Source organism: Rhinopithecus roxellana, chromosome 12 (assembly GCF_007565055.1).
Source record: "Rhinopithecus roxellana isolate Shanxi Qingling chromosome 12, ASM756505v1, whole genome shotgun sequence".
Lineage (NCBI taxonomy): Eukaryota > Metazoa > Chordata > Mammalia > Primates > Cercopithecidae > Rhinopithecus > Rhinopithecus roxellana.
This window is the reverse complement of record NC_044560.1, coordinates 60,044,960-60,058,609: the sequence shown is the minus strand read 5'-3', so window position 1 is coordinate 60,058,609 and position 13,650 is coordinate 60,044,960. Positions and strand designations below refer to the sequence as shown.

The 13,650-nt window shown below is 37.1% G+C and overlaps 1 protein-coding gene and 1 pseudogene across 1 annotated transcript in view; both read right to left on the bottom strand.

The window, feature by feature from the left end:
- GIPC2 (GIPC PDZ domain containing family member 2) overlaps positions 1-13,650 on the bottom strand; it is a 99,546-nt gene that overhangs the window by 51,282 nt on the left and 34,614 nt on the right. The window contains exon 3 of the mRNA XM_010380657.2: positions 688-868. Within this exon, the coding sequence (XP_010378959.2) occupies positions 688-868 (181 nt within the window). The remainder of the gene's footprint in view (positions 1-687; positions 869-13,650) is intronic.
- LOC115892368 lies at positions 3,801-5,019 on the bottom strand (annotated as a pseudogene).

Here is a 13,650-nt window from a genome sequence, read left to right as displayed (position 1 = left end):
TGATGAATGCTAGGCCTTGGTTTGGCTTATTAAAATAGTTCTGGGTGGTAAGAGAGAAGCTGGCACATTTTTCTGTAGATGAGATAGCCCTGGGTGATTGAACAACAGTTGGAATACAGCTGCCATGGCTAAAACCAAGCAAGTACAGATGTCGCCCCAAAGTGGAAATAATTTCATACCATCCCACGCTGCCAAATTCAAACCCCAATGGAGGAAAGATATTGGGGAAGGAGGTCTTTAAAATGAACTAGATAAAATGGACTAGATAACTATTTTAAATACCATTCTGTATATAACTACAATTTTTGCTGCTGAGATCCATGAGCAAGTTATTATGGTTTAAAGAGCTCAGTCAAAAATCTTACTGCTCAGCAAAATGAAAACAATACAATGTGCTGTTCTCAGAGACAGGAACAGCTACATCAAATTCAGTCGCTAGACATTAGACTTTGTAATTTCAAATGTTTGGAAAATGTCCTTTTACAAGGCAATAATTTTCTCCTTTTTCTTCCTTCAATAGTTGTCTTTCTTATAAGTAGTGCTACCATTTTCTATATTTTTAACTGATATGTTAGATAAGAAGACACTAAAAGCACAAAGGACCATACCACAGTACTCATTTCCCTTAGAAAGAAAAATCAGGGAAAGGGAACATTTCACACACCCACCCACCGACCCCTGACTTACCAAATGCCTTCTTAGGTTCTATTAACTTCATGGTAAACAGTTCCTCTTTTTTTAATTCCTTTAACTTCTTAGCAACATCATAGTGACGCCACCCAACAATATTTTCTCCATTTATGGATTCAATATGATCCCCAACACAGATTGTTTTAATTGAGTCAATAACACCACCATCTTTAATTCTCTGAAAGAAAATTAATGATAACATAATATAAAATAGAACTGTGTAATGAATGCACCAGTCTCATCTGATTTTGGAAGCTAAGCAGGTTCGGGCCTGGTTAGTACTTGAATGGGAGACAATAACAGGTGCTATAGGTTTAAAAACAAAACAAAACTGTGTAACAGTACTTTTTATGCTTTCGAGACGTTATATACAATGTATTGACATAACAATGCAGTCTGATGCTCAGTTAGAGATGGAAGACTGAGCAACCAAGAACCACTATCTTACCTCCAACCATTCTTTGTCTTCCTTATCATTCGGAATTCAGCTCACTCATAGTTACTACCTCCTCTGGGAAGCTTTTCCTGACATTCCCCAACCCACTCCCCCAAGAATGGGTAAGGTGCCACTCTCATGCTTCTATAGTACATTTTGCTGTATATGCTGAACTCTAAACTAAGCACTTTATATTTGTTATTTCATTTAATTCTAACAACCTTTATGAGATTCTCATGTCACAGGTCAGGAAGATTAAAGCTTCAGAAGATCAAGTAATTTGCCAGATTCAACATACCACAGTGTGATTGTTCATTTACTTCTGTCTCCATTACTAAACTAATATCCTTGAGGACAGAGATGGTCTTATTTACTCTGCACGTCTGTGCCTAGCACAATATCCGCAAAGTCCCTTCATAAGTGATTACTGAATCATTTCAATTGAGGCCCATCACATAAGAATAGAGCTTGAGCTTTTTCAATTGGCCGCATTTAGTTACAAATGCAAAGATACAAAGAATAATACCATCTTAGCTAAGATGCTTGATACCTAATAAAAGACAAGTATGGTTATCATTTTGGGAGCCAGTAAGGGTGATTTGATGCTATTGTTTTTCATTTATGTATTTTAGATGAAGAGAATGTAGGACCCCAAGGAGAAACTTCAAGTTGGTCTTTCTTTATCTTACTTCTCTATAATACATCCTCAGGGTAGAGTCTCAAAATGGTATCTAGTATTCCCAAGAACTTCTGAAAGAATTTAGGCAGAGGAGCTCCAGAAAACTCTTCCAGAATTGCAGAAAACAGTCCTGCAGAGGATGTACAAGTTCTTCCACGGTGATGAGGAATAGGGCAAAATGAAGGCCATAATCTGTCTCAGAAGTCCCAAATCCTTCATAGGAATGATAGCAATATCAGGAGCAGCTGCTATTGTATACTAAAGGCTGTGTATTCTCCACCCTTGCTAGTTGGAAGTATAACATCTTCTGAATCAGCAGGGTGATTGATCATTGTGTCCAAGAGCTAGGAGAAAACAGATCTCATCTACCTCCAACATCTCCATCATATTGTCATCAGGAACAAGAGTAACTTAGGAAGGTTAAGCATTTTTAACATTTAAATTTCATTATTATAAATCAAAACTCACAACAGATTTCTTTTTTACCCCAAATTTTAAGAATATTGCTATGTTCATTCATTCTAATAATGACTGTTAACATGCTATATGCAAATGTCACAATAACGCCAACTTTAACAGAGCCCACTGTCATTACAAATAGTTAAGCAAAGAAACCACAAGTTTCATAGTCTACCTGACATTGTTTTATTAAAAACCCATATTAAACTTATATTGCTAACAGAAACAATGGGAACCACTCAGTACAACTAGAGTTTCTGAACTGTCACAGAAAAATAAACAAGATTGAAGAAGACTAAAGTCTAAAGAAGAAAAAACTATTAAATACTGTTCCACAATTCATAAATCATCAAAGAATTCAATAATCAATATTTAACTTTGATTTTTCTTCTTAGCTTTTATTCTAATTTATCTCGACATATCTTGAATTTATTTTTTTCTTTGGTCAACTACACCATACAAATATCAGAGTCTCACCACACAGCATTTTTAGCTTAAGATTTAGAGTTACAATTTTATTTTAAATAAACATTATATAAAAGTTACAGACTTTGAAGACACATCTGAATCTCACCAGCAAATTAAAGGTCAGAGTAACAGAAATGTAGGGTTGCAGAGGCCCATGAGTCGCCTCATCAATCCTAGAGATGCCTCAGCAACCAGAATAGTGCCCAGATAGAGGGAGAGAAAGGCAGTTACCAGAAGTCAGAGCAGGTAGCAGGGTGAGAGTCCAGGTAGCAAGAGAAAAGTCACAGCACATATCACTATCAGAGGCAGCAGATAAGAATCTGGAATGAAGACACAGGAAAATCAATATAGGGAACTTGGAGAAGATGAACCAGATATAGAAGTAAAGTTGAAGACATGGATTATATATTTTATGGGTTACCTGAGCCTTAGCCTCCAAAGTGGGTAGAATAAACAATACGGGAGCAATGGAGACAAGTTTCTGAAACCTAATGTGCTTTGATAGTCATACAATAACTTGACAGAGATTAATAATATTGCCAAAGGTACTAATCAGATGCAAAGGAATAAGAGGGGAAAAAAGAGGCATTAATGCTATACTTTATTTACTGAGTTATTTATACTATTCTCTATAACACTTAGGAACTTTCACCTGTCTTTGGAGCGTGATGCTTCAAAGGTAGAGAAGATTTATTTACTTATTGGAAGATAGGATTTACGTTATTAAACATAGAGGTTTCCAACCATTTCAGATCATTATTATAGTATCTCCCATTATGTTCATCCCATATATTTAGAGAATTCTGCCTTCTCATCACAGATGTCAGCAGAAGTCTAGGACAGCATACATTCTCCCTAAAATCTTTTTTTCCCTTTTCAATTCATTTAATTTCAACAATCTGTCAAAAACAGCCAATAAATAAATACTGAATTATATTCTGTTGGGTTTTTTAAAGGCTCTAGACTACAAAAACATCTTGTGTGTCTCCCACCCTGAGCACCCTGTTACTTTTCCATATACCACATGCCACCCACAGACACAAAGCCAGGGGGTGAAGCTGACATAGTCTACTTGGAGCCAGTAGACAGGAGGGCGTTGAGTCCTGATGAAGCACTTATGGACAAAATGTAGTTCATTGTGGGGTTGAAGTTCTTCAATATGAAGAAGAAGCAACAATGACCAAGACCAGGAACAGAGTGTTGTTACAGAAGATGGAAAATGTTGTAGCTTCAGAATCAGCAACTTCATTCTTCTTCCACAAGATTCTTACATTTTTCTCTTTCTGAGACATCTTTCTATTATCAGCTTCAGAAAGTTTTCGAATCACTGCATCCTCCCTCTTCTGTGCTACTTTGTGCTTGAGAACAAATTTCACATTCTTGTATGCAAAGGCTACCAAATATGTACTTTCTAGGATCATCACACTATAGAAAACAGCAGACTGAATAAGATCCATATGCCATATTCTCCAGTATAACTGGATGGGGATGGCAGACACGACAAAAGCATTCCTGAAAAAGATCGCGAAGGACTGGGCCGAGAGGTTGCCGCTGAAATCCTGCAGGAGCAGGTCCTCCTTGGACGGCTGTTTGGAGCTGCCTTTGGGAGCTACAGCGGAAAGGGAGGTGAGAACAGGGAAGGTAGAGCCAGCCGCCAAGCCAGGCAAAGGCCCCTGGCTCCACCCCTGTGGCCGCCTTATCTGATCCACTCTCCCTAAAATCTTAAGCACCAGACTCTGAGCTGCATGTCCAGTCGCTATGATCAGCAACTTTGAGATTTGTGTTGCTGATCCTTCCAACACTGTCCTCAAACCTCGCTCATAATAATAAGCTAACAGTCATACAGTTGTAAATAGTTATCTCATTCAGTCCTCACAATAAGCCTAGGAAAAGGATATTTATCATTCCATTTAAGGAATGAGGAATTTAAGCCACAATAATTACATGGCTTGCCCAAGATAACACATAATAAACAACAGAATTAGGTCTCAAACAGAGATGACATAATTTTTAAAATTAAAAATGTCTTTAAAAAAGGTATAGAACCCAAGTTCTTCTGACCTAAAGTACAAAGTTTTGGGTTACAAATGTACAAAATGATCTATCACCTTTGAACTCTGAATTTTTTTTTTGACAGCCTTATTTTTCCATTTTCCATTTCCTTATTTCTACTAAAGCTGTTTTTCTTCAACACCTCATCATGGTCTCCAGATCTCAAACATCTGTTTTCACAAATCATCATGTCTATTCTGGCTTTACAGATCTCTGCTCGGATCCTAGCTTCCATCCTATAATCCTTTGCCCCCTTGACTTCCTACATTTCCAGTCTTGCTGATTCTTAGTTTGGGCAAATGAAAAAGTAAAATGTTAGAAAGATGTATCATATTTCTCGAAATGATCACTCTAAAATGTGGTGTACTAAAGCAAAAGTATGGCAAATCATAAAGGTCTGTAAGAGATATTCTGAGAATGACGGTTTTGTGGTTAGTCAAACTATTTCAATTTAAAACAAAGTCAGGTGGGTTTTTAAAAATCAATTTAGCTCATTTCTTAATTGCATGTTATAAATCCTTATTTTTATTTTAAATTTGAAAATACAAGTCTCAGCCGGGCGCAGTGGCTCATGCTTGTAATCCCAGCACTTCGGGAGGCCGTGGCAGGCAGATCACCTGAAGTCAGGAGTTCAAGACCAGCCTGCCCAACATGGTGAAACCCTGTCTCTACTAAAAATGCAAAAATTACCCAGGCGTGGTGGCACATTCCTATAATCCCAGCTACTCGGGAGGCTGAGGCAGGAGAATCGCTTGAACCAAGGAGGCAGAGGTTGCAGTGAGCCAAGATCACACCACCGCACTCCAGCCTGGGCGACAGAGCGAGACTCCGTCTCAATAAATAAGTAAGTTAATTAATTAATTAAAGTACAAATCTCTTCTCTTAAACCAGGTGTCATCAAACTATGGCTCACAGCAGAACTCCAGGGTGGTGTGTACCCTCCACCATGGGCCACCACCTGTTTTTATATGGCCCATGATTTATGAATGGTTTTTACCTTTTTGAATGGTTCAGAAAAAAATCAAAAGAAGATTTGTGATGTGAAAATTATAAGAAATTTAAATTACAGTGTCTATGAGTAAAGTCTCAGTGGGAAACATGCATGCTCATTCATCTAAGTATTATCTGTAACTGTTTGTGTGCTACACGGGCTTAGTTGAGTAGTTGCAGCAAAGACCATATGACCCACAAAGCACAAAATATTTACCATCTGCACTTTACAGAAAACATTTTCCAGCTACTATCTTAACTATACACAGGTTTTGTTAAATGTATGCTCTTAATTTTCTGATTAAGTTATTTATATACTTTTTCTTCTTGGAAATGTTGAGACTTAGATACTAAAATCATGAACATTTAAGTATGTTGTTTTTTCACCTAAAAAATTTCATCTGGGCCATGTATGGTGGCTCATCCCTGTAATCCCAGCATTTTGGAAAGCCTAGAGAAAGGGATTACTTGAACCCTGCTCAACTGAGCAACATGGCAAAACCTTGTCTCTACAAAAAACAAACAAAAAAAAAAAACCAGTTTCATCTGTGTGAACTATACAAAACTATAAAATGCATTTCTCTGCCATTGATCTTTCCTAATTATGTAATGGTTTATTGTTAGAACAATTATTAAAATATTAGCTATTAACTGTGAATACTGCAGACATTTTAAGCATGTAATTATATTTATAACCCAAATAATACTATAACGTAGGTGCTAATGTTCCCACTTGAGAGAAGGCTCAGGAAAGTTTTATGCCTTGGCCAATGTTACACACCTGGTAAATAAGTGATCTGGCTAAGACTGAAAGCAGGCCTATCTGATTCTAAAGTCCATGCCCCTATGTACCACACTGCAACGCCTCTCTCACCATGGAATGCCCACCCTCATTTGAATACCTACCACACTGTCCTACTCTGACTTTAACCTACTCCTATTTCCAGCCAAGTTAAAAAACATATCAAGTGCTCGCTTCAGCAGCACATACATTAAAATTATAATCACACAGCATGGTCTCTGCACATGGTGATATGCAAACTCATGAAACATTCCATTTTGCTTATCTTGGCAAAAAGAAACACAGGAAGGATAAAACAGAAATTAATAAAATGGGTTATCTCTAAGGAGTGTGGAAAAGTAATGGGATAGAAGAGTTAGGAGAAGGAGTGACACATCTCCGAATGAATTTTTAAATACAGTTTGACTTTTTTTTTTAAGAGACAGTGTCTTGCTCTGTTTTACCCACGCTGGAGAGTGGTGGCACGATCATTGCTCACTGCAACCTTGATTTCACCAGGCTCAAGCAATTCTCCCACCTCAGCCTCATGAGTAGCTGGGACTATAGGTGCATGCCACTATACCCAGCTAATTTTTTCCATTTGCTGTAGAGACAGCGTCTCACTATGTTGGGGTCAAGGGACTTTCTATTTGTTGTAGACACAGGTTCTCACTATGACTGGGGTCAAGTAGACCCCAGTGTCTGTTGTTTCCTCCTTTGTGTTCATAAGTTCTCATCATTTAGCTCCCACTTATAAGTGAGAACATGCAGTATTTGGTTTTCTCTTCCTTCCTGCATTAGTTTGCTGAAGATAATAGTCTCCAGCTCCATTCACGCTCCCACAAAAGACATGATCTCATTCTTTTTTATGCTGCATAGTATTCCATGGTGTATATGTAGCATGTTTTCTTTATCCAATCTGCTGTTGATTGGCATTTAGGTTGATTTCATGTCATTGCTATTGTGAACAGTGCTGCAATAAACATACACATGTATGTGTCTTTATGGCAGAATGCTTTCTAATCCTCTGGGTATACACCCAGTAATGAGATTGCTGAGTCAAACAGTAGTTCTGCTTTTAACTCTCTGAGGAATTGCCATACTGTTTTCCACAATGGCTGAACTAATTTACACTCACACCAACAGTGTATGGTGGTTCCCTTTTCTCCGCAACCTCACCAACATCTTATTTTTTTACTTTTTAATAACAGCCATTCTGACTGGTGTGAGATGGTATCTCCTTGTGGTTTTGATTTGCATTTCTCTAATGATCAGTGAGGTTAAGCTTCTTTTTTTTTAATATGATTGTTGGCCACATGTGTGTCTGCTTTTGAAAGTGTCTGTTCATGTCCTTTGTCCACTTTTTAATGGAGTTGTCTTTTTTTTCTGGTAACTTTGCTTATAGATGCTGGATATTAGACCTTTATCAGATACCCAGTTTGCAAATATTTTCTCCTATTCTGTAGGTTGTCTGTTTACTCTGTTGATAGTTTCTCTTGCTGTGCAGAAGCTCCTAAGTTTAATTAGATCCCATTTGTCAATATTTGCTTCTATTCGGATTGCTTTGGTGTCTTTGTCATGAAATCTTTGCCCATTCCGATGTTCAGAATGATATTGCCTGTGTTGTCTTCCAGAGTTTTTATAGTTTTGAATTTTACATTTAAGTCTTTAATTCTTCTTAATTATTATATATGGTGTAAGGAGGGGTCCAGCTTCAGTCTTCTGCATATGGCTAGCCAGCATCATTTATTGGCTGCATATGGCTATCCCAGCATCATTTATTAAATAGGGAGTCTTCCCCATTGCTTGTTTTTGTCAGCTTTGTTAAAGATCAGGTGGTTGTAGCTGTGCAGCCTTATTTCTGTCCTCTCCACGCTGTTCCATTGGTCTATGTGCCTGTTTTTGTACCAATACCATGCTGTTTAGTTACTGTAGCCCTGTAGTACAGTTTGAAGTCAGGTAATATGATGCCTCCAGCTTTGTTCTTTTCACTTAGGATTATCTTGGCTATTCAGGCTTTTTTGTTGTCATTATTCCATATGAATTTTTAAATAAATTTTTATAGTTCTATGAAGAATGTCATCAGTAATTTGATAGGAATAGCATTGAATCTGTAAATTGATTTAGGTAGTACGGCCATTTTAATGACATTGACTCTTCCCATCCACAAGCATGAGATATTTTTCCATGTGCTTGTCTCTTCTCTGATTTCTCTGAACACTGTACCAGCTAATACAAAACATACTTACACACAGACCAGTGTTAATATAAAGCAATCACACAAAGAAGCCAACATAATAACCAGCGAATAAAACACAGATACGATCAAATCCACACATATCAATACTAACTTTGAATGTAAACAGGCTAAATGTCACACTTAAAAGGCACAGAGTGGCAAGCTGGATAAAGAACCAAGACCTAATTGTATGCGGTCTTCAAGAGATCCATCTCACACAAAATAACATCCAAGATTCAAAATAAAGGGATGGAGAAAAAAACGTACCAAGCAAATGGAAAACAGAAAAAAGTAGGGGTTGCAATCCTAACCCTGTTTTGTTTCAGACAAAAACAGACTTCAAAACAACAAAAATCAAAAGAGACAGAGAAGGGCATTATATAATGGTAAAAGGGTTCAATTTGACAAGACAACCTAACTATCCTAAATATATATGCACCCAACACAGGAGCACCCAGATTCATAAAGCAAGTTCTTAAAGACCTACAAAGAGACATAGACTCCCACAGAACAATAGTGGGAGACTTCAACACTCTACTGACAGTAGTAGACAGATCATTGAGGTAGAAAATTAAGAAAGATATTCAGGACCTGAACTCAACATTGGACCAAATGGATCCGAAGGACCTCTACAGAACTCTCCATCCAAAAACAACAGACTATACATTCTTGTCATTACCACATGCCATATACTCTAAAATTGACCACATATTATAACTGGACATAAAACACTCCTCAGCAAATGCAAAAGAACTGAAATCATACCAAACATACTCTTGGACCACGGTGCAATAAAAATACAAGTCAAGAAAATTGCTAAAACCCATGCAATTACATGGAAATTAAACAACATGCTCCTGAATGACTTTTGGGTAAATAGTGAAATTAAGTCAGAAATCAAGAAGTTATTTGAAACTAATGAGAACAAAGATACAACATACCAGAATCTCTGGGACACTGATAAGGTGGTTTTAAGAGGGAAATTTATAGCACTATAATACCCACATTAAAAAAGTTAGAAAGATCTCAAATTAACTACCTAACATCACAACTAAGAGACCTAGAGAACCAAAAACAAATCAACTCCAAAGTTAGCAGAAGACAAGAAATAACAAAAACCAAAGCTGAACTGAACAAGACAAAAAAAAACCCATTCAAAAGGTCAATGCATCCAGGAGTTGGTTTTATGAAAAAAAAAGATAGGCCACTAGCTAGACTAAGAAAGAAGAAAAGAGAGAAGATCTAAATAAACACAATTAGAAATGATGAAGAAAACATAACCACTGACCCCACAGAAATAAAAATAACCATCAGAAACTACTATAAACACCTCTATGCACACAAACTAGAAAACTAGAAGAGATGAATAAATTCCTGGACACATACACTCTCCCAAGACTGGACCAGGAAGAAACTGATTTCCTGAACAGACCAATAATGAAATTGAATCAGTAATAAATAACCTACCAACCAAAAAAAAGCCTAGAACCTGATGGATTCACAACTGAATTCTACCAAATATACAAAGAAAACCTGGTGCCCTTCCTACAGAAACTATTGAGGAAGAGGGACTCCGGCCCAACTCATTCTATGAAGCCACCATCATCCTGATATGAAAACCTGGCAGAGACACAACAAAAAAAGAAAACTTCAGGCCAATATCCTTGCTGAACATTGATGCAAACATTCTCAACAAAATATTTGCAAATCAAATCCAGCAGCACATCAAAAAGCTAATCCAGCACGATCAAGTAGGCTTCAAGCCCAGGATGCAAGATTGGTTCAGCGTAATCATATCAATAAATATGCTTCATCACATAAACAGAACTAAATACAAAAACAATATGATTATCTCAATAGATGCAGAAATGGCTTTTGATAAAATTCAACACCCTTTCATGTTAAAAACTCTCATCAAACGAGGTATCGAAGTAACATACATCAAAATAATAAGACCAATCTATGACAAACCCACAGCCAACATTATACTGAATGGAAAAAAGCCAGAAGCATTCCTCTTGAAAACCAGCATAAGACAAGGATGTTCTGTCTCACCACTCCTACCTAACATAGTATTGGAAGTCCTAACCAGAGCAATCAGGCAGAAGAAAGCAATAAAGGCCATCCAAATAGGGAAAGAGGAAGTCAAACTATCTCTGTTTGCAGATGACATGATTCTATATCTGGAAAACCCAATAGTCTTGACCCAAAAGCTCCTTCAGCTGATAAACAACTTCAGCAAAGTTTCAAGATACAAAATCAAGATACAAAAATCCCTACTAGCATTCCTATACACCAACAGCCAAGCCAAGCACCAAATCAGAAAGACAATCTCATTCACAATTGTCACAAAAAAAAAAAAACAATACCTAGGAATACAGCTAACCAGGAAGGTGAAAGATCTCTACAATGAGTAAATATTTTAATTTTTTAAAATAAAATAAAATAATTTTGAAAATAAAAATTTTGATGGAGAAGCTAAGAAATAACCCTGTGGGGCAGGATGACAATTAGAGGCATCATTACAAGTTCATTTTTTTTTTTTTCAGACAGAGTCTCCCTCTGTTGCCCAGGCTGAAGTACAGTGACACGATCTCGGCTCACTGCAACCACCACCTCCCAGGCTCCAATGACTCTCCTGTCTTGGCCTCCCAAGTAGCTGGAATTACAGGTGTGCACCACATCCAGCTAATTTTTGCATTTTTAGTAGAGATGGAGTTTCACCATGATGGCCAGGTTGGTCTTGAACTCCTGGCCTCAAGTTATCTACCTACCTCAGCCTCCCAAAGTGGTGGGATTACAGGTGTGAGCCACCATGCCTGGCCCAATTCATAACTTCTAATAAACACGTTCTCTAATTCTACCACTGAAAGGATCTAGAAATAATGCACTCCAGTAGCAATGTATGAGCACGGCTAACACTAGAACTTGACTTCAACGTATGAGCACAGCTAACACCAGAACTTGACTATCAATCTCTAGTAAAAATCAGAGCTTCTAAGAGAAATAGTTGATTCTAGGCCTGGGGAAAAGGAGATACAAGAACATCTTGTTGTGTTCTAGAAAGTAAGAACCTACTCAATAAAATGACAGGAGCCATGTCAAAAGGACATGGGGGCCCACTTACAGGGGTTCATGCAGGCCAAGTCTCAAGAAATTTGAGCATCAATATAATGGATCGTAATAGACTATAACCCATTGAGTAAAATATAAAGTCATGTACCCATGTTGACAATAAATAAGGGCAGCTTTTTCCCTATCAAAAATGCTTTCAGAGAAACATATAAGGAGTGATAGAATTATAAAAATCATCATTTTTTCCACCATTATAGGAAAAATTAATTTAGGCAAGACTCATCAACAGATACTAAATTTGTGCCATGCAAGTAAGGAAACAGGATATTTTCATGATATCAAAGCATCTCTCCACAATTACTTATCATAAAGGAAAATAATTTTGTAGTGAAAAAGACTGGTGGACACTACTTCAGACAAGTGACAAAAATTAACGTCACAATGAGACAAACCAGTATCACGTACCTTCTGATGTGCTGCACTGAGAAGGACACAGCATCACTTATGTAATTTTCCTGCCAAAAATGCACAATCTATTTATCAACATGAGGAAACATCAGAAAAACCCAAATTCAAGGACATCCTATAAAAGGCTGAGGAACTATCCTAGATTAAGGAAGACTAAAAAGACATAAATGAAATACATGATCCTAAATTGGACCTGTATGAGGGGAAAATAATGAACACAATTAGGACAACTGATAAGCCTACAATGTGAACTATAGATTAGTTTAAAGGTATTATATCAATATCAGACTGTATGAATTTCATAATTGTACTGTAGTTATATATAAGAGAATATCCTTGTTCTTAGTAATTACACCCTGAAGTACTAAGGGGTAAAGAGTACATATGTGTGTGTGTATAAGACAGAACAAAAAACTCAAACATGGCAAGTGGTAAAAATTGGAGATTTGGATAAATGATGTATGGGAGTTCTTTGTATTATTATTGCAATCTTTATATAAGTTTGAAATTATCCTCTCCCAATTTTTAAAAAATTCATCAACCATGTGTACAGTGTAATATGCATCTCTCTTCTAAGTTGAACAATATGTTGGCAGTTTAGATTATGCCTTGCTTTCTCCTTTGCTAACATGTCCTATGTCTCCACAGGGTTAGTGACTAGTACTCTGAGGCGAGCACATGTTTGACAAAGCATTTAAAAAAAAATAGAAAGACAAGCTCTGAATGTCAGAGGCTAAGATTTTAAAAATCCACACATGTTTGTGAAACTTCCAAGCCCTTCTCTGCTGCCTGTGCCTCATGTCCTGAGCTTCCCTTGGATAATCCCATATGACTTTCCCAGTCACAGATTTTCCATTTGGTCACTCACACAACCTTCAGCACAGTCATATCTTTTGCAGAGCTAAAAATAGCCATTCTATCAAGTGGGAAGCGAAAGTCCCATTTACAGTCAGTTAAGAAGATAACTTCCCTAAGACTATTTAATGGTGATAATGCATCAGCAAATCAAGATTTGGACAAAATAAAGGCATAAAATATTCCCTGTTGCATGAAGTCTGTCATGAATTATTAGTTGAGTGAGTAGAAGTGCCAGCTCTGAAGTCAGACCTCATAGATCCAAATCCTGAATTTGTCCAGTTGTTTAACTTTGGGCAAGCTACTTAACCTTCCTGATCCTGTTTCCACATCTATAAAATAGGGTTGGAAATAGTACCTATCCATGGATCTCATAGGCATCTTTTTGAGCAAAAGAAGCCAAAAATAGTGGAGTATATGTGATTATATGAAGTTCATGGCAATAGATGCCAGAATAA